We start from the raw sequence: 26,941 nt of genomic DNA, 5'->3' as shown, positions 1-26,941 counted from the left end.
CCGATCTGTAGATCGTATGTCGGGTGCTGCCGCCGCCATCTTGGGTATGGGAATCAGGAAATGGAGCCTTTCGGCTTCATTTCCCGGTTCCCTACTGCGCATGCGCGAATCGCGCTGCGCAATAAGGACGGTCCCCACTGCCTCTGGGATCTGTGTGTTTCCCAGCAGGCAGCGCGGGCCACTTGCGGAAAGGGGCAGGCACTTGCGGAAAGGGGCGTAATATACGCCCCTTTCCGCAGAGAGCTATCCCGGAAGTGGGTGCAGAATACCTGTACTGTACAGGTATCTGCACCCCCCTCCCCCCTGAAAGGTGCCAATTGTGGCGCCGGAGGGGGGGAGGGTTCCGATGAGCGGAGGTCCACTTTAGGGTGGACCTCCGCTTTAACGTTCCTTACTGCTACCAAAATACTCCAGGTTATGAATTACCCTGACATATTCACTGAACCTCCTTTTAGAACCTTGAACCAATCTCATTGATTCAATGAAATTACTCAGGTCATAATCACTATAGACTCTATAGATCTAGTCTCTGAACTACATAATATTATCTTTTTCCTATAATACTGGCCCCTAGTCTCCAGGGCCATATGTTCCCACTATTTATTGCCTGCCTTTATTCCTCTCTACAGACCCAATTGGCGACATACATCTTTCCTAATTCAATTGTTCTTTCGATCCTAACCTGATTTAATTTTGCTATGAAAATTTATTACTGATACATGGAATTTTTGGCGACTTTGGTGAGACACTATAACTTACTGTATTTGCTTTTGTAGCCAATATTGAACTTAATATATGCATTTATAAATTGCTTAATAATATCATAAACTATCATATCTTTGTTTCCCCTGTTTTGGATTACTGTAATAATAATATAATACTTTATCTCACGCATTTATTTGTTGTAACATTCATGTTATATTTTTATCATTTTAGTGTAAACCCTTTGGCTGCTTAATTAACTTTCCTGAAGAAGCCCTGATCTGGGCGAAACATGTTGAATAACTGCAGCTCTTTCTTCTTGCTTTCCCTGTATGGTTAAGTGAAATCTTGGTCAATTTTGATAATGTGCCTGTCTATGCATCAATGGACTAAATTGTTGTTTTTATGAATGTTCAAGCTATACTACTTGCCTTGCATAAATTTGAATAAAATTGTATTATCTTATTTTATAAAAAAAAAAAAAAAAATTATTTTTTTTGTCAATTTGTGATTTGATACCTTTTAAAGTCCCGGGGGTTGGTGATTCCCCAGCCCCTTTTTGCCCCTTTTTGGCCCTTTTTGACTCCAAAGGCTCTGTTCTATAAGGAGATAGATTGGAGACCGTGGAAGAAGGGGAGGATCAGAGAAGGCACCATCGAACGGCCTTTTTACACAATGCGCAGGATTAACACCTTAGGTTCAACAGCGAGTATAACGAGCATGCTTTACTGCATATACAGACAGATTTTACTGTTGTGGGTTTTAATAACACTTTACCTCCAGTATGAATAAAAAGTACATAAGGGCCTTGAAAACAGAGTTCATTGGATTTAAATAACTTTTTATTATAAGAAGCATTAGACACAACAGATGCATCATTCCATACCACTTATAAATTGAAAAACTTACATGACGTAACATTTTTTCTAAATTGCAATCTTAGCATTTTACATATTCACTGGGACACCCCCGACAAGGATGGTATTTTAGTTTCCATGTATTGATGCCTGTGGATTAATTGTCAGGGCCCAATGCGTTTGTCAGGGGCATCCAAGTATGTGTAATCAATGAACACACAACCTCAGAGGCCCCAATTATCCATCAGTATAAAGACTGATGTAAAAGGCAGAGACCAATATGTCGATGGTAAATTAAAACTAGTAAACGCTACAGTTTAAAAAGAAAGAAAAAACCTGTAAAGCAATTGCTTGACCACTTGCCTACAGGGCACTTTTACCCCCTTCCTGTCCAGGCCATTTTTCAGCGCTGTTATGCTTTAAATGGCTATTGCGTGGTCATGCAACGTTGTACCCAAAGAATTTTTTTTTTTAGACCGGTAGAACTTTCTTTTGGTGGTATTTAATCACTGCTGGGTTTTTTATTTTTTTTCCTAAATACATTTTTTTGTAAATAAGTAATTTTTCTTGTTCACTGATGTGCGCTGAGGAGGCGGCGGCACTGATGAGGCATTAAAAGGTAGAACTGACTGGCATCACTGATGGCATCACTGATGGCATCACTGATGGCATCACTGATGGCATCACTGATGGCATCACTGATGGCATCACTGATGGCATCACTGATGGCATCACTGATGGGAGCACTGATGGGAGCACTGATGGGAGCACTGATGGGTCTGGACTAGTAATCAGGGCAGATCTCCCCTGTGAGGAAAAGCCACTGATCGTCTTTCCTCTCCTCACACGCTGTGTGAGGAGAGGAAGGCCGTTAACCGGAAATTCTTTTTTTTTTATATGTTATGAGCTGTGATTGGACACACCTGATCACATGGGGAAAGAGCCTCCTCCCCAGCTCTTTACTGAGATCTGTGATGTGCAGTGTCCCAAGCACAAGGTGCACCGCGGATTACTGCACGCAAGTGGGGCGACCTCCTATGGCTTTGTCCCAAAACAATAGAGCCAATAAGGGGGGGCGGGGCACGAGGTGGTTAATGTGCTAGTATGCATTGCATCTTGCCCTTCTTCCACGTTCACCGGCTCCAGCTGTATGAGTGGCCAAAGCCACGATGGCGTTACTCCCGCGCATGCTGGACCCTCAGCGTGCATGCATCGGTGATGTCCCCAGCTGAATCAAGGGTGAATATCTCCTAAATGCTGCACGTTTAGGACATATTCATTTTATCTACAGGTAAGCCTTATTATAGGCTTACCTGTAGGTAAAAATCACAACGAGGACATTACTACTACTTTAAATTGGAGTAGATTTATATCCCTAGTAGTTTTGGGATTTGATTTAACCTGCCCAGTTGCGTACATATTTGTCAGCCTGTCTTGGGCCATGTAAATAAAGTTCTTCCATCATTCTTGTCTATTCAATTCTCAAGAACCATTCTGAAAGCATTGGAGGTTTTGTTGTTCGCCAAACTTGGGAATGCAAATATGGGCGGCATTAATTGTCACTGTGAGTATCTTGGCTTATTGAGTTGGCACATGGATGATGTAGAAGCAATTGGGCTGCCCTAAATTTCAAAGATGCCATAATAATCTAAGCTGTAAGTCAATGGACTTGTGAAATCTAGAAAAGGTCATCACTGTGGCTGCCCCCAGGGCTTCTGGCAGTATGTGCTGGGCTACAGCTACCTATTGAGGCACCCCATTTGGTATGTTGGGATGTGTGGCATGAAGAACTAAATAATGACCTTTCAAAGATGAGCATTTGTCATAGGAGCAACGTTTCTTACATGTCCTTCAGCAGCAGATCAGGAGGTCTAATTATTAGGCAGAATCTACAGACAACTGGTTTTAATATAAAGCTGGTTAAAAAAATGTTTTCTTTCATCATGACTCCCTCTTCTCCATGACAGACTAGTTGCTGTGTGTGTGTGTGTGTGTGTGTGTGTATGTATATATATATATATATATATATATATATATATATATATATGTATGTATATATATATATGTGTGTGTGTGTGTGTGTATATATGTGTGTGTATATATATATAAGTCCCACATGGGTTTGGTTTTGCAGTGTCTGTCTCAAGCCATGCAGCTAACACAACTGAACAAGGGCTTTCTTTTCCTTGCCTTTATTTAGTTCTTCTTCACCTCTGATGCCATCATTTTGGGTCCATGCTTGTTGCAGCTTTGTGTTGGTCTGTTCGTGACAAGTCTGCTGCTGTACATTCATATAGAGCAGTACAGTTCTTGCCAGTGGCAGTCTATCTGTGTTACGGGGAGCCTGTAGCAGACATAAAGTGCAGCCTGTTGTAAACTGCTTAGTGGGAGCCTGCCAAGAACGCAGCAGACAGAGCTAATTGGGGAGAAAAATAATTTTGGTGCCCTTCTCCTTTCTTCCTTCTTTTTTTTTTTTTTGTTCCCCTACTAGGCTTATATATATGATTTATCTGCCTTTAATTTTTTCGATGCATGAATTATTTTTTAACTTTGTCTTGTGCACTGCAGGTCACTGAACACTTCCACATGGAGGCTGGCACAGACCCAAAGTCAAGACACGCAACTCATCATTGTGGATGAAAAATTGGTGAGTTTTCTTTTCCTCAAGCTGCATCTTTCCTTGAGGGGCTCTGACTGTGCAGTGGGTAACCCGTACTCTTCTATAAGAAATCTGGGATGCGCAAGGCAAACACTGCTGGGATGGGGGGGGGGGAAGGAAAGTTTGCAATGTGCAAACAGTTAACTTGATGAGCAGACCATGTCATAGTTATCTGTCAGTGAACACTAAACATTACCATAACACTGTGCTGGCACACTAATTGTGTGTACACTATGACCATCCGCTTGTAGCAGCTTATGCAGTGAAACTGACAAATGGGAATTTAAGCTTTTTGTTTTCCGTATATCCCCTCAGTAAACCATTTTAACCCCTTATGTAACCATCAGCATTTTGGCAAATTATTGCAAATGTGGTCAGCCTAGGGAATTTGCTTTTTCTTTTTCGAAGACCCTGGGCATTCTTGTGAGCATTTAAAGGGAATGTGTCAAAAAAAATAGTTTAAAGGGATTTTAAACATTTAAATTTCTTTTAAATAAGTCATGTCATGCATGCCTGCTTTTGTATAATTTTTGCACAGAGCAGCCTGATCCTCCTCTTCTGGGGTCACCAGTGCTTCTGGCTCCTCCTGCCTTTTGAATACCCCTCCCTAGTAAGCTGCTTGCTAGGGGGGTATGTGCGTGTGTTCGCTCCCGAGCCCTGCTCCCTCACTAAAAGATTGACGGCCGTGGGGAGGGAGTGGCCAGTGAGGAGGGAGAGAGCCTGAGTGAGTCGCTGCTCTCTTGCATAATGTAGGATCAAAATGGGGGGTGGAGGGGATCCTGTACACAGTTTTTTTGTTTTTTTTACCTTTTTAATGCAGAGAATGCATTGAGATTTAAAAAAAAAAAAAAAAAAAAAAAAAAAACATTCGGCTTTTGAACCACTTTAACTGAGCTTATTTAGTGTCACTGCCCTTGAACTAGAATGTGGCCTTGTAATGTTTATACAGCAAATGGACATAACGGCCTTTTAGGCAGAGCATCACATGTTGCATCCCTTGTGTCTACTAATTGAAGGCAAATATACAGATCCCTAAAATAGATTCCTGATTGAGAACCATGGTTAATTATTGTGCCTCCCAAAAAGTTCTCTTGGGGTCTCTGCAGGATGTTTTTGAAGGTGGGAGCGGGAAAACTTGGAGGCTTCAAAGTACTGAACTGTGATGCTCTGAAAGCGCTCACGTTTTATGAATGTAAGTCGCATCATCTTAACTGATACGACTTGTGGTATGCAACTTGTGCTCTGCGGATCTTGAAGGGGAACTACATGCCAAAATGTAAAATTTAGTCAGTGTTGATGGGGAATTCTTCCCGCAACGCTTTTTTTGTTATGTCGATGGGGAGAACAGAGAGCCTTCCCCACCGGCAAAATACAGTGATTACTGCTGGCAGATATAACTGACGGCACGTGATCAGGCAAAAAGAAACTGACAGGCTGGTTGTACTAAAGACGAACAATAGATCCACTTCTGTACAACCAGCCTGCTCTATAAACAGATCGACATTCGGCCGTTTCCTGCAGAACCAGATGAATTTCGATCTGCCTATGGCCGGCATTAGCATTTAGAATCAAATTAAAAACTGTATTGAGACTGGGTGTTTGCTTTTTTTCACTTTTTTATTTTTTTTAATTTCCTCTTGTATACAGATCAGAAATATTTTTCATTTCTGCTAACCAAATAAATCAGACTTTGTTTGGAAAACTGTCTTACTATGGTACACAGTGATACACCTGGAAGCACATCTTGTATTTGATTGTCCTTGGCCCACAAATATTTACTTCATAAAGAGCAAAAAATAAATGGAAAGGCGGATAGACTGGATTTATAGTGTCCATTTTATTATTATTTTTAAGTATTATTGTGATGACATAAGTGATAAAACCTTCTATGCTTTGTCCCAAGGCAACTTGGGTGAGTTTACGGTCATAAATGTTGCAAAATCCAGCAAGTTCCACATGGTACATGGTGGTAGGTTGTACTCTTCACTGATTCATGCTAATTATGAGATAAATTAAATATGTGTTTGGAATCAACTTGTTAAAGGATAACTCCACTTTCATGGGAAAAAAATTTGCAAATAAAAAAAGAAATATAGCGTATATAATTGTGACGCAAGTCTTATTGTAGTTTAATATTATTAGAAATTGCCTTTGTTTTTTTCACTCTACAGCTCTATCATTTTCTGTAAAATGCAATATGGCAACCTGGAAGTACCCTGTATGCTGATGGTGTACAGAACGCCACCCAGATATGTAATTTCCTATTTGTCCGATTGGCTTACTGATTTTCCCAGAATTATGCACTAAGATACAAATCAGATTTTGAGCATCCCCTGCAACAAAAGTGGCATTTTTGGTGGGATACTCTCAAAGGGAAATCATATGTAAAGGGGTACAGGCCCTGTAGCTTTGCTCCCCATCTCCCCCTAAATGGGGAAAGGCTGGGCATATGTTTTTAAAAAAATGGAGACGCTGATAGAACAGCTATGTATAAGCACCCGCCTCCTGTTGCTAAAAGAGAGCACAGGAAACATTGCTTGCCAGTAACGTAATGGAGACACCGCAGCACAGTTGCTGTCTCCTCTCCTCCTCTGCTGTGTATGAAGCCGCTGCGTGCGTGCACGCACAAGGCTGATCTCAAAAGAAAGAGGGCGGGGAAGGGACGTGGCTTAAGCGGTTGGTGCCATGTGCGGACTCGGGGTCCTTACAACGCATGGGGCACAGTAATCAGGCTCACGCCTGAAAGCTTAAAGCTGATACTCTTCAAACAGACAGTGTCTATCAGAACGGAAGCAAGGTTGCCACATAGAAGTGCTGGTGCACGTGAGGGGTTTACACAGGCATTATGCAGTACAGGAAAATACGTATTGTTTAGCATTAGATCTTTCTAGCCTGCTACTGTATTTTTTTCCTACTATTTGTTCAAGTAAATAGAACAGTTCTTAGAGTTTGCATTATGGCTTCAGAGCTTACTACTAAGGCACCAAAACCACCTCCAGGCGCTGGGAACTCCAGTCATGCCTCCACATTGTCATCCTCTCTGGAGATACCGGACATGGCAAGCAAGGGTGAGTCATTGGAAGCAATTGATGGTGCAACTGCTTCTCACACTTCAGCCCCTGTATACGTGACTGAAGATGCATTTTCCTCTGCTCTGCAGGGCTTAGAAGGTAGATTATCCGCTTTAATCGCATCCTCCATTAAAGGGGATAAGAAGCGTGCTAGATCCCTCTCTCCCACTCCAAACCCTTTACCAGGGAAACAGTAGGGACAGGATGAGGTATTACCCTCAAACGATCAGGAAAAACAAACCGATTTACTCTTCTGCAGAGGAAACAACAGTTGAAGTTTCAGCTTCACAATCTGAGGTACAAATCCTTACGGACATGGTTTGCTCCACTTTCATACTACCACTAACAGAGTCAGCTGAAAATCTGGTTTCTTCTTTGGGTTCCTTAAAACCTTCACAACCAGTGCATGCGTTTCCAGTCCACACCTTACTAGAGAAGCTTATTTATACTGAATGGGATCATCCGGATAAGCATTTTCTCCCTCCAAAGAGCTTTTCAGCTCTCTATCCTATGGAGGAAAAATTCACCAAAAAATGGAAAGTTCCTGCAGTAGATGCTGCGATTTCCAGTGTGAATGCACGTTTGACTTGTCCAGTGGGCAATGCACAAATGCTAAAGGATCCAACAAATAAAAAGTTGGAATTCCTATTAATCCTCTTTCTTTAGCAGGTACTGTTGCTCAGCCTGTAATTGCAGCTTTAGGCATCTGTCAGTCCTTAAAAGACCAGTTCAGAGGTCCTTAACAATCTCCCCGCACAACAGGCCAATGAATTGGCCGATTTACCAAAAGCATTATGTTTTGCCATAGATGCTATGAAGGATTCTATTCACCAGGCATCTCGTCTTGCACTTGTGCTAGTACACATGTGTAGGACCCTTTGGCTAAAGGGTTGGTCTGCTAAAGCACCCTGCAAAAACCTACTAGTTTCCCATTTCATGGGGAGTGACTGTTTGGCGATGATTTGGATAAATACATCAAAACAATTTCCAGTGGAAAGAGTACTCTTTTGCCAGTCAAAAGAAAGTATAAACGTCCTCCACTTAAACGGATTTCCTCTCCTTTGCCAAGCACATCCGCCTCTAGGCAGTGGCGACGGCTACCACAGTCAGACTCCAGAGGAAATTCACAGGGTCAGGCCAAGGCTCAAAGGAAGACCTGGAGCCACAAAACTACAAAGCAGAATACTAAGACCTGTTCATGAAGAGGCGTCTGCCCTCACCAAGGTGGGGGGAAGACTTCTGCACTTCGCAGAAGTCTGGCAAGGGAAACTCAGGATTGATGGGCTCTCTCCACAGTGACTCTAGGATACAAACTAGTTTCGGGAGTTTCCACCATCTTATTTTCTAAGATCAAACGTTCCCAAGGGTCCACGGAAACGACAATCCCTGTTTCAAGCATTAGACCGATTGACTCAAGGGGTATTCAGGTTTCTGTGATTTGAAGTGGAACAGCACTTTCAGTTTGCGGCCTTACCCTTCGGGCTAGCCACAGCACCACGGGTATTCACAAAAATGCTGGCCCCACCTCTAGCCAGGTTGAGGGTGCAGGGCATAACAGTGTTGGCGTACCTAGACAGTCTATTGTTAATAGACCAGTCACTGACTCTCTTAACGCTTTACAACCATTTACCTGGAAAGTCTCAGTTGGATCCTCAACCTAGAGAAGTCTTCCTTAAAACCAGTAAGAAGGTTGGATTACTTAGGCCTGATCATAGACACAGGCCAGAAAAGGGTGTTCTTGCCTTCAGCAAAGATCAGCTCCATACAAGAGCTGGTACGGATGGTCAGGTCAAAAGCAAATCCTTCAATTCGCCTTTGCATGAGGTTATTAGGAAAGAAGGTAGCTTCATTCGAAGCAGTCCCCTATGCCCAGTTCCATTCAAGACTTTTACAAAACAGAATCCTCTCTGCTTGGAACAAGATGATCCAAGCTTTGGATTTGCCAATGAGGCTGTCCCCAAGAGTGTCCCAAAGCCTCAGTTGGTGGTTACGAAGCCGGAATTTGCTGAAGAGGAAAGCCTTCAGACCAATAATCTGCAAAGTAGTAACGACAGATGCCAGCCTCTCAGGCTGGGGAGCGGTACTAGAGGAGATGACTGTCCAGGGACAGTGGTCAAAACTCAAAAGCCTGATTCGGGCAGTGTATCTGGCTCTGAAAACCTGGACCTCTGGGTTAAAGAATTTTCCAGTCCAGATTCAATCTGACAATGCCACGGCTGTGGCCTCTATCGATCACCAAGGGGGGGCACCAAGAAGGTCTCAGCTCAAAGAGAGGTGAACCATAGCCTAACTTGGGCAGAAATGAATGTCCCATCCCTATCTGCGGTTTTCATTCTGGGAGTAGAAAATTGGCAGGTGGACCAGTCGCCAGCAGTTATTTCCAGGGGAATGGTCTCTTCACCCCGAAGTGTTTCGGGTTGTTTGCCAAAGATGGGGTACTCCGGACATGGATCTTCTACCGTCCAGGTTCAACATGAAGTTAGTCAACTTTGTGTCCAGAACAAGGCATCCACTCTCATACGGAACAGATGCGCTGGTAACCCCGTGGGATCAGTTTTCACTGATTTATGCTTTTCCCCCAATTGAGTTGCTGCCTCAACTTCTTTGCAGGATCAAGTTGGAAAGAAAACCGGTAATTCTGGTAGCACCAGCCCAGAAGGTCATGGTACGCAGAGATTGTAAAGAGTCCCCGGCCTCTCCCACTAAGGCCAGCCATGCTCTTGCAGGGGCCGATATTCCATCCTACTTTACGAATGCTAAATTTAACGGCTTGGCTCTTGAAACCCACATTCTGAAGAAGCGTGGGCTTTTCAGGTCAGTTATCACAACTTTAATCAATGCCAGTTTCCAGAGCTATATAATATAGAGTTTGGAAAGCTTACGTTTCCTGTTGTGAATCCAAGGGTTGGCACCCTCAGAGATATATTATAGGCAGAATTCTTGCCTTTCTACTATTGGGCGTAGGTATGAAGTTGGGCCTAAGTACTATTAAGGGTCAAGTCTCAGCCTTGTCCTTTTTTTTTTTTTTTTTAAAGACCGCTTGCTATGCATTCTTTAATCCGGGGTTTTATGCAAGGGGTGATGCAGATTAACCCACCAATTTAATCACCTTTTAACCCCTTGGGACTTGAATTTTAGTTTTGTCATTGTTACAAAAACAGCCATTTGAACCATTATAGCATGTCCCCTTAGTCCTTCTGACTAGGAAGCTGATATTTTCGGTTGCTATATCCTCAGCAAAAAGGGTTTCAGAATTGGCTGCTCTTTCTTGTAAAGAGCCATATTTGATTATTCATCAGGACCGAGTGGTGTTACGCCCTCATCTAGGCTTTTTGCCAAAAGTGGCTTCAGGCTTTCATCTGAATGAAGATATTGTCCTGCCATCAGTTTTCCCAAAACCATGTTCCAGGGAAGAAAAGTAATTAATTACATTGTCTTGCTGTAACTGCTCAGATTAGTTAGACTAATGTGTTATTTATTCTGCCAAAGTGTCCTAAAAAAGGACAGGCATCGTTGAAATCCACTGTTACTAAGTGGATTCGGCAAGTTATAATTCAAACTTATGATTTAAGGGGTAAGATTCCCCCTATTCAAGTTAAGGTGTACTCTACCAGAGCGGTTAGTGCTTCTTGAGCAGTGTGTCACCAGGCCTCCTTTGCTCAGATCTGCAAGGCCGCAACTTGGTCTTCGGTCCATACATTCACAAAATTGTATCAAGTGGATGTAAGAAGAAATAAGGATACCGCCTTCGGGCGCAGTGTGCTTCAGGCAGCAGTATAAGTCCTCAGGTCTGGGGGTGCCCTACGGGTTGTGTCTCCCTCTCATCTAGTAGCATTGCTATGGGATGTCCCACTAAGTAAATACTTGGGGCTCTGTGTCCTATGAGGTACGATAAAGAAAATAAGCAGTTTTAAAAATCCTACCTGTAAAATCCTTTTCTTGGAGTACATCATAGGACACAGAGCTCCCGCCCCTCTGTTTTATGGGGTGTAAGTATATTGCTTGGCTACAAAAACTGAGGTACTCCTGGAAGGAGGAGGGGTTATATAGGGGAGTCAACTTCATGTATTGGGTGTGCCAGTGTGAACACCTGAAGGTAGCTATAACCCACTAAGTAAATACTTTAGGCCCTGTGTCCTATGATGTACTTAGAAAAGGATTTTACAGGTAAACTGTTTTAAAAATCCTATTTTCTTTTGTTTTGTTTTTTTTATCAACAAATGTGGAGTTACTCGCTAAAGAAGCTAGAATTGTGCTGCAGTCAGAAATTGACAAAGATTCAGAAAAAATGCCACATTCAACTGCTAGGCGAAAGTTAGTTAATTCTCCAAAAAATGGAAACAAAAGCTATTTTCACACTGGGGCAGTGCCAGCGGTAGAGGTAAAGCGCTGCTGATTTTAGTTATGCTTTACCACTGTTATAGCGGTGCTTTGGCGCCCCTTTCTGGGCACTAGCAGGGCGCTTTAACCCCCCAAGAAGGGGTTAAAAGCGCCCATGATGCGGCGCTTCCAAAGTGCTTTTGAGGTACTTTGGAAGTGGTGCCCATTCATTCCAATTAGCCGAGGTGGTGTGTGAGTGGTATATAAACCATTCCCACACTGCCCCAAAGATGCCAGCGCCCCCTTCCCAGTGTGAAAGCACTTGGTTCACACTGGGGTGGTTTGAGAGGCAGTTTTCAGGCGCTATTTTTAGTGCTAAAAAGCCTGAAAACTGCCTCAGTGTGAAAGGGGTCTTGCTGAGGCCAGTTTTTACATTCTGGAAAAATTTAACTATTTGGATTGGACATTCTGCCAAATTGTCCTATCTTAGGCTGTGTTCACACTAGTGCAACTTCACCTGTGTGTGCTGTTGTGCTGCTATGCTTAATAATGAGAATCACATTTATTCTCTATGGTGCCCACTCACGTCATAATGTAACAATGCCATGGCTCCATGAGAGATTATGTACGAGCGTCCATGATTAGCTGCAGGAACTGTTAGCCCCTCGTTGCTTTCAGTGGGGCTGTCACCCATAGCTATTCGCGGGGAACCACTGATGGGTCCGCTACATACAATTGCTAGCGGCCCTGTTCAAAAGGGCGAATGAGGCCTTAATGTTTCCTGTTGATCATGGTGGTCTTTGTATTGTTTTTGGATTGCAGCAGAACTTGTATACTGTGAAATAAAAAGGTTATGGCGCTAAACCCTATAGTGATGAGATGAGTTAACTTATCAGATCCTAGTGTTTAAATTTTTATATAAAAAGAGAAAGAGAAAGAAAAAAACTGTTGGTGATACCGTGAAAAAAATATCCTAAAGCAATTTTATCCAAAACAAAATGTGTGTGGTTAATGTGGAGTCAGCATTCATGTTCCATTATAATAAAAACAAGAAATGAGTATTAAATTATCATATGCGTATCAGCCTACTAAAAACATGTAAACCTTCATTAAATGTGCAAATTAGTGGAAATAATGTTAATATTCAACAGTATGTTAGTGTAAAACAGATTGTGCAAACATGTGCAAAAAAATGTGCAAAAAAGCAACTAAAGTTCAGAACAACCAAGGATCAGAAATAATTTAACCATAAAATCGCATGAAGTCGCTAAATGTGCGAATAGACAATATTTTCAACCAATAATCGCATGAAGACGCATCTGTGTCCAATATAAGTCCAAATTTAATATTTGGCTTGATAGTGCTGCCTCTTCAGACTATTGTTGCAATTGTTACAAAGGGGGGTATTTGATTCACTCGTGCAAATAGTGCGGGCTTTCAATTAGAGAACTTCATCCCCGGTGCGCCACTCTGTGCTATAGTATGTGAATGCTCTCACCAGAGTTAATGCCCCTGTGGGGCTGGATGGACCTTCACAATGTAAGCCACTGTGTCGCTCTCTGGCTGCTGCTGGTGCACTGGGTGAAGCTTCGTTGTTCCGTCCGTATGGTATCCAACGTTAATTATATAAGGGAAGACATATCCATAGTGTAATACGTTCTTAACCAAATCGTTCGTTTATTAATATTAAAATCTACTCACATTTTACATTAAAAGCATGTGCATATAGGAAAAAACTCCGCCGTTCGTCTCAAACGAGTGCACACAACGTGGCCACGCCCTACGCGTTTCGTCACTACGACGTCCTCTGGAGCGGCCATATTGGTGCACCTTATTGCTTAAATAGGGTGCAGTGCTCCACTACGCCTGCGCTAAAATAGCAGCGCCATTTTGGGTGTGGGATGCCCTTACTCTGCTGGGGATGAATGCCATTACTCCCCCTAGTGCCCTTAGGGAAGACTGATATACTTAGCCTTGGAGCACTGCAGCCTACCCATAAACCATACTCAGTTTAGATGACATTCTTTAGTTTTTCCCATTTAACCGGACGTTTGTAATTAAGAGAATAAAAATGACACTAAAAATGCAGTAAATAAATGTATGTATAGGAATACATACATAAAATTCACGTATATAAAATTCATACATATATAAAAATTCTTACATAAAAGTTCATGCATAAAAAAGGGGGGGTATACATTAATACTAAAAAAAAAAAACGCATAAATTTGTAAAGGTTATAAAAATTATAAAAATTATTTAAGGGGTTTTTTAATATTATTTAATTATTTAAGGGGTTTTTTAATATGTTTAAAAAAGTTTTTTATGCATACTAATATGTGAATGTAAATGGAGAAATTATTCCAAAGGAAAGTTTTCCAAGAGGAAAGTTTTTTTGGGAAGGAATTAAATAAAATAAAATTCTTAAGAAATAGATATATATGGAGGTGCTAAGAAGGTCTGTTTAGCATCGTCCTATAGGTGATTGTAATATTTGTGACTGTATGTTTGATTCCTACAGAGGAACTTTTGGATAATTTAGATCAGTCTTGTTGTAATTCCGACACATCTAATGTATTATGAATGAATAACATTCGACCTGAACCCGAAGGTGTGGGCCATGAGATGTTAATATTGAGGTAGATAGGTTACTTATATATGTGGTTAGGTCTTATCGGGATCCTGTAATGTTATGTATGTGTATGGGTAACATTCGACTACGGAATGTTCGTCCAGCATTATCTAATGCTGAGGCAAACAGTTGACTGTTAAAAGTTAGTTAAGAAACAATTGACTATTAAAAGTTAGTTAAGAAGCAATTGAGGTCTAATTCTATGTTCATTCCCCTTGGCTGGAGGGTATCTAAATTAAAAATCCATTTCGTTTCGTTCCTGGATATTTTGATCGTTTTGTCTTCCCCTCTCCAGTGGCCTCTTATTTTGTCTATTCCGTAGAAAATCATTTGTCCAGGGTCCCGATTGTGGAAATCCCTAAAGTGTTTGGAAACACTGTGTTTCTGGAAGCCTTTTTTAATATTTGCAATATGTTCCCTTATCCTGACTTTTAACTCCCTGGTGGTCCTTCCCACATATTGCTTATGGCAAGGACATTCAATGACGTAAGTGACGTGGGAGCTGTTACAAGTAATCAATTCTTTGATTTTATATTCTTTTCCATTAGAGGTGGAATTAAAAGTAGTTTTCTTTTTTTCTGTCTTTTTACTATTTCTGCATGGGAGGCAGTTTCCGCACTTATAGAATCCTTTTAGAGTTTCGGAAATTTTTATTTGTTTTGGTGGGTCCACCACATTTTTTACTAGTTTGTTTCGGAGTGTTGGAGCCCTCCTGTAGATGAACCGTGGTTTGTTCGGCAACATGGCCTGGAGTGAGCTGTCTGCTTGTAAAATCGGCCAGTGTTTTTTGATGATACGCTCTACATCTTTATGTTGTCTGTTATACCCTGTAAGGAACGCGATGTCATGGAGGTTTTGTTTTGGTTTTACTTTCTTGCCTTCAATTAATTTTTTCCTATCCATATGTTTTACTTCATTTTTTAATTTACGGAGATTTTCTTCTTTATATCCTTTCTTCCTAAACCTTTCGATGACTATATCCGCCTGCTTATCAAAGTCGTCAATTTTGCTACAGTTCCTATATAGCCGTAGAAGCTGGCCTTTGGGTATGTTCCCTAGCCACCTAGAATGGTGGCAGCTATTTGTGGGGATGTACCCATTGCGATCCGTGGTCTTGAAGAAGGTGCGGGTGCCAAGATTTCCTTCATGTTTGTAAATTTGGAGATCCAGATAATCTACAGTCTGGGTGTTAAACTTTCCTGTGAATTTGATGTGATATATATTGTCATTGATTTCTCCAAAAAAGTCTTGCAGTTGTTCTACCGTACCTCCCCATACCAATACAATATCGTCTATATATCGACGGTAAAATTTCAAATTTTGCCTATGCACTCCATAAATTTGTTCTTCCTCCCATCGGTTCAAAAACAAGTTCGCCACACTTGGAGCGTACTTTGCCCCCATTGCCACGCCTTTCGTCTGTGTATAGAAAGTTCCATTGTACCAGAAATAGTTCGAAGTCATTGCCATCCTTAGGCCTTCAATGATGTATCTTATTTGTTCCTGTTTTAAATCCGATAGTCGTTGTAATGCCCACTCGACACTGCTGATGCCATCCTCTTGTTTTATATTTGTATATAGCGATTCCACGTCTATCGTCACCAAAATGTCACTTTCACTAATGGGGATTCCATTCAAGTCCTCTAGTAATTGCTTACTGTCCCTTAAGTATGACCTTCCTTTTGTCACCAGGGGCTGTAGGAAACCATCCACATATGCCCCCAACCTGGAAAACAAAGAATCGATTCCACTTATTATGGGTCTCCCAGGTGGGTGAGTTTGATTTTTGTGGATCTTAGGGACGTAATAAATAACTGGGGTCTTTGCCGCCTTTGGAAATAGGTATTTCACCTCTTTTTTATTCAAAATGCCTTGGTCTTTGCCTTTTTTGATATATTTCTTAAGTTTAGTTTCATATTCTGGTTTCGGGTTTTTCTTCAACTTCTTGTATGTGTCAGGTATATTCAACAAGTTCTCCATTTCTTTCTCATAGTCTTGTTTATCCAAAATGACAAGGCCGCCTCCCTTGTCTGCGGGTCTGATGATAATCCCCTTTCTCTTTTCAATTGATTTAATGGTGTCCCATATTCCTTTTCCTTTGGTTTTTCTCACCTCTATATTCCTTAGGTCATGTTCGACCATCTTTTTGAAGACCTTAATGTTTTCATCCTGCTGGACTTTGGGATTGAAGGTTGAGTTGTTTCTTAATTGCGAGTGCTGGTAAAATGTGTTAGTATCTTCCTTCGTATGTGGATTCTTGGTTGCAAAGAATTTTTTGATGTTAAGTTTCCTCACAAATCTTTGGAGGTCTATATATGTTTCAAATTTATCTAGTCCCTTATCTGGGGCAAACTTTAAGCCCATGTCCAGCACCCTGAGTTCTTCCTCCGTAAAAACCGCCTTACTTAGATTATAAATGCCCTCCCCTATTGTTCCCTTCTTCTTTTTCTGGAGGCCTCCTCTCTTTCCTCGTATGCGTTTTCTGCTCTTCTGTCTTGTATCCAGTGTGTTTCTTCCCCTCTTTGATTCCGATGATGGCCGTTTCCCCCATAGTTCCTCCTCGTATTGTCTTCTCTGGTCCATCTCGGGTTCCATCCACCATTTCTTCTGGGGGGCCCGTACTGTTGATTCCTTATTGGATATCGAAATGGTCTCCAATCTCTCTGGGGACCATGTCTCGTATCTCTCGGGCCTGGTGGTCTGTGTTCCTGTCCCCTGGGAAAAAAATCTCTTTCAAACCTCCGGTTTCTAAATGGGGTGTATTGGGGGTATTCCCTTAGAGGAGAGTATCTGTTGTGATGTCTCGGAATGTTTGGTGTATAGGGAGTATGATTCCCCCTATATCTGTCTTGCTCATATTCCCCTACTGTCCTCCCTTCGGGTCTCCTATACCCTGGTGTGTGTGGAATGTCATTTCTTACTGTTCCATCTTGTGTGTGTGTGGGTTGATTCCACTCCTGTTCTGTGTCTTGGGTTGGGTTTTCCCTGGATTCTTCCATTATGGATAGTTCATTGTCTTCCTCGTTATAGTTGCCCTCTATTTGCCATTTGTAAACCTGCTGGTTTTTGTAATCCAGCACATCCCTCTTGAATTTCTTTTGCTTCTTTTGTTGTATTTCCTTATCATACTTTTTTATGTGTTCTTGTAAAATCTTTTCCCTATCTATATATTCTGCTGTTTCTTTAAATGGTATGAGTTGATCCCTGAGTTGTGATATCTCTGTTTCTATGTTTTTCAATTTATGTTGGCGTCTGATCACTATTTTCTGTAGGAGTGCTCTTTCACTCTGATTGAAAAACTGATACCACTCTTCCATAAGGTGCCTATCGCTTATTGCATCATTTGGGGAGACATCCCATCTTAATCTCCTGGGTGTAATTTGTTCCGCTATATACTTTTCAAGAATGGCCACATCCCACCATACCCTCAATTGCTTCTCAAGGCTATGTTTCAGGTGTTTGAATAAACTATCCAAGTCCTGCTTAATGACCACATGTTCTTGATTAAATACCTCCACAAGGTTTACCATTCTGCTATTAACATATTTAAAAATATCCATTGCTGCAACTTTGAATTAGGGTCCGATAGGTCCCTTATATATAGATGAATAAATAAATAAAGTCGCGCTATGGAAAAATCAAATCTCCTAAGTGATAGAAATATGTGAAATTTTGAAAATAAAAATTGGAGAAAGGAAAGGAAATATACTGGGTTAGAGCTGCCTGTGCCTGAAGCCCTCACTTCCTTATTGGGGAGGAGAGGGAAATAAAAATGTGAAATAAAAAGGTTATGGCGCTAAACCCTATAGTGATGAGATGAGTTAACTTATCAGATCCTAGTGTTTAAATTTTTATATAAAAAGAGAAAGAGAAAGAAAAAAACTGTTGGTGATACCGTGAAAAAAATATCCTAAAGCAATTTTATCCAAAACAAAATGTGTGTGGTTAATGTGGAGTCAGCATTCATGTTCCATTATAATAAAAACAAGAAATGAGTATTAAATTATCATATGCGTATCAGCCTACTAAAAACATGTAAACCTTCATTAAATGTGCAAATTAGTGGAAATAATGTTAATATTCAACAGTATGTTAGTGTAAAACAGATTGTGCAAACATGTGCAAAAAAGCAACTAAAGTTCAGAACAACCAAGGATCAGAAATAATTTAACCATAAAATCGCGAGGGGAAGAAAACAAAAAAGAGGGGAAGAAACACACTGGATACAAGACAGAAGAGCAGAAAACGCATACGAGGAAAGAGAGGAGGCCTCCAGAAAAAGAAGAAGGGAACAATAGGGGAGGGCATTTATAATCTAAGTAAGGCGGTTTTTACGGAGGAAGAACTCAGGGTGCTGGACATGGGCTTAAAGTTTGCCCCAGATAAGGGACTAGATAAATTTGAAACATATATAGACCTCCAAAGATTTGTGAGGAAACTTAACATCAAAAAATTCTTTGCAACCAAGAATCCACATACGAAGGAAGATACTAACACATTTTACCAGCACTCGCAATTAAGAAACAACTCAACCTTCAATCCCAAAGTCCAGCAGGATGAAAACATTAAGGTCTTCAAAAAGATGGTCGAACATGACCTAAGGAATATAGAGGTGAGAAAAACCAAAGGAAAAGGAATATGGGACACCATTAAATCAATTGAAAAGAGAAAGGGGATTATCATCAGACCCGCAGACAAGGGAGGCGGCCTTGTCATTTTGGATAAACAAGACTATGAGAAAGAAATGGAGAACTTGTTGAATATACCTGACACATACAAGAAGTTGAAGAAAAACCCGAAACCAGAATATGAAACTAAACTTAAGAAATATATCAAAAAAGGCAAAGACCAAGGCATTTTGAATAAAAAAGAGGTGAAATACCTATTTCCAAAGGCGGCAAAGACCCCAGTTATTTATTACGTCCCTAAGATCCACAAAAATCAAACTCACCCACCTGGGAGACCCATAATAAGTGGAATCGATTCTTTGTTTTCCAGGTTGGGGGCATATGTGGATGGTTTCCTACAGCCCCTGGTGACAAAAGGAAGGTCATACTTAAGGGACAGTAAGCAATTACTAGAGGACTTGAATGGAATCCCCATTAGTGAAAGTGACATTTTGGTGACGATAGACGTGGAATCGCTATATACAAATATAAAACAAGAGGATGGCATCAGCAGTGTCGAGTGGGCATTACAACGACTATCGGATTTAAAACAGGAACAAATAAGATACATCATTGAAGGCCTAAGGATGGCAATGACTTCGAACTATTTCTGGTACAATGGAACTTTCTATACACAGACGAAAGGCGTGGCAATGGGGGCAAAGTACGCTCCAAGTGTGGCGAACTTGTTTTTGAACCGATGGGAGGAAGAACAAATTTATGGAGTGCATAGGCAAAATTTGAAATTTTACCGTCGATATATAGACGATATTGTATTGGTATGGGGAGGTACGGTAGAACAACTGCAAGACTTTTTTGGAGAAATCAATGACAATATATATCACATCAAATTCACAGGAAAGTTTAACACCCAGACTGTAGATTATCTGGATCTCCAAATTTACAAACATGAAGGAAATCTTGGCACCCGCACCTTCTTCAAGACCACGGATCGCAATGGGTACATCCCCACAAATAGCTGCCACCATTCTAGGTGGCTAGGGAACATACCCAAAGGCCAGCTTCTACGGCTATATAGGAACTGTAGCAAAATTGACGACTTTGATAAGCAGGCGGATATAGTCATCGAAAGGTTTAGGAAGAAAGGATATAAAGAAGAAAATCTCCGTAAATTAAAAAATGAAGTAAAACATATGGATAGGAAAAAATTAATTGAAGGCAAGAAAGTAAAACCAAAACAAAACCTCCATGACATCGCGTTCCTTACAGGGTATAACAGACAACATAAAGATGTAGAGCGTATCATCAAAAAACACTGGCCGATTTTACAAGCAGACAGCTCACTCCAGGCCATGTTGCCGAACAAACCACGGTTCATCTACAGGAGGGCTCCAACACTCCGAAACAAACTAGTAAAAAATGTGGTGGACCCACCAAAACAAATAAAAATTTCCGAAACTCTAAAAGGATTCTATAAGTGCGGAAACTGCCTCCCATGCAGAAATAGTAAAAAGACAGAAAAAAAGAAAACTACTTTTAATTCCACCTCTAATGGAAAAGAATATAAAATCAAAGAATTGATTACTTGTAACAGCTCCCACGTCACTTACGTCATTGAATGTCCTTGCCATAAGCAATATGTGGGAAGGACCACCAGGGAGTTAAAAGTCAGGATAAGGGAACATATTGCAAATATTAAAAAAGGCTTCCAGAAACACAGTGTTTCCAAACACTTTAGGGATTTCCACAATCGGGACCCTGGACAAATGATTTTCTACGGAATAGACAAAATAAGAGGCCACTGGAGAGGGGAAGACAAAACGATCAAAATATCCAGGAACGAAACGAAATGGATTTTTAATTTAGATACCCTCCAGCCAAGGGGAATGAACATAGAATTAGACCTCAATTGCTTCTTAACTAACTTTTAATAGTCAATTGTTTCTTAACTAACTTTTAACAGTCAACTGTTTGCCTCAGCATTAGATAATGCTGGACGAACATTCCGTAGTCGAATGTTACCCATACACATACATAACATTACAGGATCCCGATAAGACCTAACCACATATATAAGTAACCTATCTACCTCAATATTAACATCTCATGGCCCACACCTTCGGGTTCAGGTCGAATGTTATTCATTCATAATACATTAGATGTGTCGGAATTACAACAAGACTGATCTAAATTATCCAAAAGTTCCTCTGTAGGAATCAAACATACAGTCACAAATATTACAATCACCTATAGGACGATGCTAAACAGACCTTCTTAGCACCTCCATATATATCTATTTCTTAAGAATTTTATTTTATTTAATTCCTTCCCAAAAAAACTTTCCTCTTGGAAAACTTTCCTTTGGAATAATTTCTCCATTTACATTCACATATTAGTATGCATAAAAAACTTTTTTAAACATATTAAAAAACCCCTTAAATAATTAAATAATATTAAAAAACCCCTTAAATAATTTTTATAATTTTTATAACCTTTACAAATTTATGCGTTTTTTTTTTTTAGTATTAATGTATACCCCCCCTTTTTTATGCATGAACTTTTATGTAAGAATTTTTATATATGTATGAATTTTATATACGTGAATTTTATGTATGTATTCCTATACATACATTTATTTACTGCATTTTTAGTGTCATTTTTATTCTCTTAATTACAAACGTCCGGTTAAATGGGAAAAACTAAAGAATGTCATCTAAACTGAGTATGGTTTATGGGTAGGCTGCAGTGCTCCAAGGCTAAGTATATCAGTCTTCCCTAAGGGCACTAGGGGGAGTAATGGCATTCATCCCCAGCAGAGTAAGGGCATCCCACACCCAAAATGGCGCTGCTATTTTAGCGCAGGCGTAGTGGAGCACTGCACCCTATTTAAGCAATAAGGTGCACCAATATGGCCGCTCCAGAGGACGTCGTAGTGACGAAACGCGTAGGGCGTGGCCACGTTGTGTGCACTCGTTTGAGACGAACGGCGGAGTTTTTTCCTATATGCACATGCTTTTAATGTAAAATGTGAGTAGATTTTAATATTAATAAACGAACGATTTGGTTAAGAACGTATTACACTATGGATATGTCTTCCCTTATATAATTAACGTTGGATACCATACGGACGGAACAACGAAGCTTCACCCAGTGCACCAGCAGCAGCCAGAGAGCGACACAGTGGCTTACATTGTGAAGGTCCATCCAGCCCCACAGGGGCATTAACTCTGGTGAGAGCATTCACATACTATAGCACAGAGTGGCGCACCGGGGATGAAGTTCTCTAATTGAAAGCCCGCACTATTTGCACGAGTGAATCAAATACCCCCCTTTGTAACAATTGCAACAATAGTCTGAAGAGGCAGCACTATCAAGCCAAATATTAAATTTGGACTTATATTGGACACAGATGCGTCTTCATGCGATTATTGGTTGAAAATATTGTCTATTCGCACATTTAGCGACTTCATGCGATTTTATGGTTAAATTATTTCTGATCCTTGGTTGTTCTGAACTTTAGTTGCTTTTTTGCACATTTTTTTGCACATGTTTGCACAATCTGTTTTACACTAACATACTGTTGAATATTAACATTATTTCCACTAATTTGCACATTTAATGAAGGTTTACATGTTTTTAGTAGGCTGATACGCATATGATAATTTAATACTCATTTCTTGTTTTTATTATAATGGAACATGAATGCTGACTCCACATTAACCACACACATTTTGTTTTGGATAAAATTGCTTTAGGATATTTTTTTCACGGTATCACCAACAGTTTTTTTCTTTCTCTTTCTCTTTTTATATAAAAATTTAAACACTAGGATCTGATAAGTTAACTCATCTCATCACTATAGGGTTTAGCGCCATAACCTTTTTATTTCACATTTTTATTTCCCTCTCCTCCCCAATAAGGAAGTGAGGGCTTCAGGCACAGGCAGCTCTAACCCAGTATATTTCCTTTCCTTTCTCCAATTTTTATTTTCAAAATTTCACATATTTCTATCACTTAGGAGATTTGATTTTTCCATAGCGCGACTTTATTTATTTATTCAGAACTTGTATACTGGCCAATAATTTGAACCCACTTAAAGTATCCATATCCATTTATTATATATTAAACTGTAGTTTTTTAATGGAAATTTTCTGTAAGAATGGACCCAGAATACCCAGGTAAGGAGCTAGTTGGCAGAGATTTATACTTGGCTTAGTGACACTTCCCACACCACGCTCGTTTTGTATTCCAACACAGAAAAATTCCTGTCATTCTTTTTCATTATTATTATAACCCAAGAGCTTCACACAACTTCTGGGTTACACATTTTTGTTTCAATGCCAGGCTCGTTTGGAATTAGTTTTATTGTTCTTTTATTTGTGGATATTCAAAAAAATGTATAAACTTGTAGCTTCTCCCAGGACTAGTTATGGCTCATAGATATCTATTAATGGATTTCAGCATTTATAGTGATGATTTTACATGCGGATTTCAAGGTGGTCATGCATATCTTGGCTATAGTGAAGGCTGTTCTTCGATTAGCTCTTATGTTCTTGTTTTGAGTGATTATAGACTTCTAGTGTTTACAAACTATGGGATATATACTGGAATTAGGGCTAAAACAACTAATCGATAAAGAAATGAATCGATTACTATTTAATGGATTAATCGGGTTAAAAAAAACGAAACTAAAATTAGCCCTTTATAGTACAAAAAGAGCAAATAATCGCTACTGTAAATATTAATTTCACAGTTCTACAGTAAAAAAAGGACCCCTTACAGTAGTGATTATCAAATTTTTTTTTTTTTTTTTTTTTTTGTACTATAAAGGGCTAATTTTTAGTTTTTTTAACCCCATTATGTTACTAAACGTCTTAGACCTGGTTGACATCTGTGTATTTTTTGGTGCGTTTTGCAGAAACACACTACAGTTCATTTACATGGTTTCCTATAGGACACGTTCACATCTATGCTTTTTTCAGCCGCTGCATATTTGGAAAGGGTCAGGGAAAATCGGTGCTTTTTTGGTTCAATATACTTCAATGGAGAAGCTGTAGAAACGCTTGTAATGTGTTTTTGCAGCAATTTGTGTTTTTTAATCTGCCTAACAACAAATTGTCCAAAAAAACAAAATGCCAAAACACAAATAACAGCAAAATCACGTACACAAAAATCAAAATGCACTGCAGAAACAGATCAAAAGTAAACTGCATAGGTGTGTACCGAGCCTTATGCTGGCCACACGGATCAATTTTCAGACGAAACTGTGGTTTAAAATGAACGTCCATTTGACTCCACGAACGATTACAAAATCGAACAAATGTTCTTAAAATAATTTTTTTTTTAAGGAAGATATATATATTATACAATATACACACACATACGTGTGTGTGTGTGTGTGTATATATATGTATGTGTTGATCTGTCTGATATTTACCAGATTCACCCTTTAATGGTATATACAGTATATCTCTTCTGTCCTTCTCAGTGGAGATTTTGCTCCGTAACCATATAGTTGGTTATTTATATTTACCACTCCATAGAGATATATGGTATTTAAGAATAAATTGCCTTTAAAAAAAGAAAAATTACATATTCACTAAATTATACACCACACATTTTTTTTTTTTTTTAGGTTAATCGATTATGAAAATAAGTTGCAGCCCTAACTGGAATTACATTTATTTTTTTTATTTATACTTTTCACTGGCTTATAGCGGGACTGCAATATTGCAGCGGACGATCGGACACTGACTTTGTGGGAACCAGTGACACTAATTTGGTGAGCAGTGCTAAAAATATGCACTGTCACTGGTGCTAATGACACTGGCTGGGAAGAAGTTAAACATCTGGGGTGATCAAAGTGTTAAATGTGTGCCTGGCCAGTGTTTGTGTACTTTGTGTGGTGCTTTTACTAAGGGATGGGATGGATTTTACTCTTTGCTGTGCAGAGAGAGAATCAATCAGATCCCTGCTGTCAGAACGGAGCTCTGCCTTGTTTACATAGGGAGAGCTCAATTCAGCCTCTCTCCGCAAGGATCAGTGGGTGCCGATGGCCATCGATTAGCAGGCACCCGCTGATCGCCTTCTGCCTAGATGAAAGTGCAGAATTGTGTGTGTGTGTGTGTGTGTGTGTGTGTGTGTGTGTATGTGTATATATATATATATATATATATATATATATATATATATATATATATATATATATATATATAATTTTATTATAATATATACTGTATTTATCGGCGTATAACATGCACCCCAAGTTTAGGAGGGAAGTTTAAGGTAAAAAACTTAAAGCGGGAGTCCGCCTTTTTTTTTTTTTTTGCATACTGCATAATACTGCAGCTGCTGACTTTTAAAATAATGACACTTACCCGCCCAGCGCGCCCGCGATGTCGGCACCCGAAGCCGATCTCTCGATCGTTTCTCGGGTGCTGCCGCCGCCATCTTAGGTATGGAAATCAGGAAATGGAGCCTTGTGGCTTCATTTCACGGTTCCCTACTGCACATGCGCGAGCCGTGCTGCGCAATAAGGATGGTCCCGCTGTCTCTGGGATCCGTGTGTTTCCCAGCAGGCAGCGGGGGGACCTTCGGAAAGGGGCGTAGCTTATGCAGAATCTATACCGGAAGTGGGTGCAGATACCTGTACTGTACAGGTACCTGCACCCCCCTCCCCCCTGAAAGGTGCCAATTGTGGCGCCGGAGGGGGGAAGGTTCCAATGAGCGGAAGCTCCACTTTAGGGTGGACCTCCGCTTTAAATTGAAATGCCCATCAATGTATCCTTGTCTGTGTCCATCTGCACCCTTGTCAGTGCCATTTGCAGTCTTGTCATGCAGCCTTGTCGGTGTCGTTTGCAGCCTTGCCGTTTTAAAAATGGTGCTGCCACGCGGGACTGCGAGAGCAGCAGAAAAGGTGCTGAGAGGCTCACAATCGGCGGGGGATCGCACCCACGATTTCCCCCTGATTTTAAGAGGAAAAAGTGTGTGTTATACGCCGACAAATACGGTATATAATTTGCACTGAATGGAAATTTTGGTACCAAAAATGCAGGATACACATGCCCAAAAATGGCAGTTTTAAAAAAAATTCTTTTAGGCTTGAAGATTACATTAAACCCCCAAACATGTATTTTCCAAAAGCAGACACCCTAGACAATAATATAGTGGTAGTTCAAATTTTTTATGGCACGCGGTAGTACCGTAAGCACGAAGTACATTTTAGAGTACACAAATACAATAAATCACCCAATTTCTTATAAAAGATGAGGTTGCACTGAGTAAATGTCCTTAAAGTGGTTGTAAAGTTTATTTTTTATTTTTTTTCTAAAATAACAAACATGTTATACTTACCTCCACTGTGCAGCTCGTTTTGCACAGAGTGGCCCCGAACCTGCTCTTCTGGGGTCCCTCGGCAGCTGTCTCTGCTTCTCCCCCCGCAAGTACTTCTCACGTTCATGCGAGCTCCCCCGCATGGTGAGAAGCACTTGCGGGATTGCTCCCGTGATACAGCCGGCGGCTATAGCTGCTCGCTGTATCACACGGCCCGCCCCGTCATTGGATGTGATTGCAGTGCGAGCCAATGGCTGCGCTGCTTTCAATCCATCCACTCCACCCAGTCAGCGGCGAGGCTGAGTGGCGAAGAGGACGTCGGGTGGGTTCACTGGACTTTCGAGGGGTCGGGTAAGTAAAATGGGGGGGCTGGGGGCGCCGGCACTGTGAGATGGTTTTTTTCACCTTAATGCATAGAATGCATTAAGGTGAAAAAACATTTACCTTTACAACCCCTTTAAGTTTGCGTGTGCCATTGAAATGGCAACAAACTTGAGTACCCGATATTCTCCATAGGTGAAACTTTAAAATCCCCCTATAGGTCATCAGTGTAGTGTCATGGAGGATGTCTGGTGCTAGAAATATTGCTCTCTCCAGCATCTGCGGCGTTGTGTAACTTGTGCTTTCCAATCAACGCTTTAATGCATAGTCGTTCTTACCACCTGTGTTTGTGCACGTGTGGGGGCCGCAATTTTATTTAGGAGAGGGGGGGATTTTCTGTGCTTAGATTTTGTTTTTCA

At 40.5% G+C, this 26,941-nt stretch overlaps 1 protein-coding gene across 2 annotated transcripts in view; it reads left to right on the top strand.

The window, feature by feature from the left end:
• NDUFS4 (NADH:ubiquinone oxidoreductase subunit S4) overlaps positions 1–26,941 on the top strand; it is a 207,779-nt gene that overhangs the window by 52,611 nt on the left and 128,227 nt on the right. For both annotated transcript variants that reach the window (XM_077462752.1, XM_077462753.1), the window contains exon 2: positions 4,128–4,206. In XM_077462752.1, the coding sequence (XP_077318878.1) occupies positions 4,128–4,206 (79 nt within the window). The remainder of the gene's footprint in view (positions 1–4,127; positions 4,207–26,941) is intronic.

The sequence above is a fragment of the Lithobates pipiens genome, unplaced genomic scaffold (genome assembly GCF_037356315.1).
Source record: "Lithobates pipiens isolate NorthernLeopardFrog02 unplaced genomic scaffold, aLitPip1_a1.2 Scaffold_3, whole genome shotgun sequence".
Lineage (NCBI taxonomy): Eukaryota > Metazoa > Chordata > Amphibia > Anura > Ranidae > Lithobates > Lithobates pipiens.
Note: the sequence above shows the minus strand (reverse complement) of the source record. Positions and strands in the feature narration are given on the sequence as shown.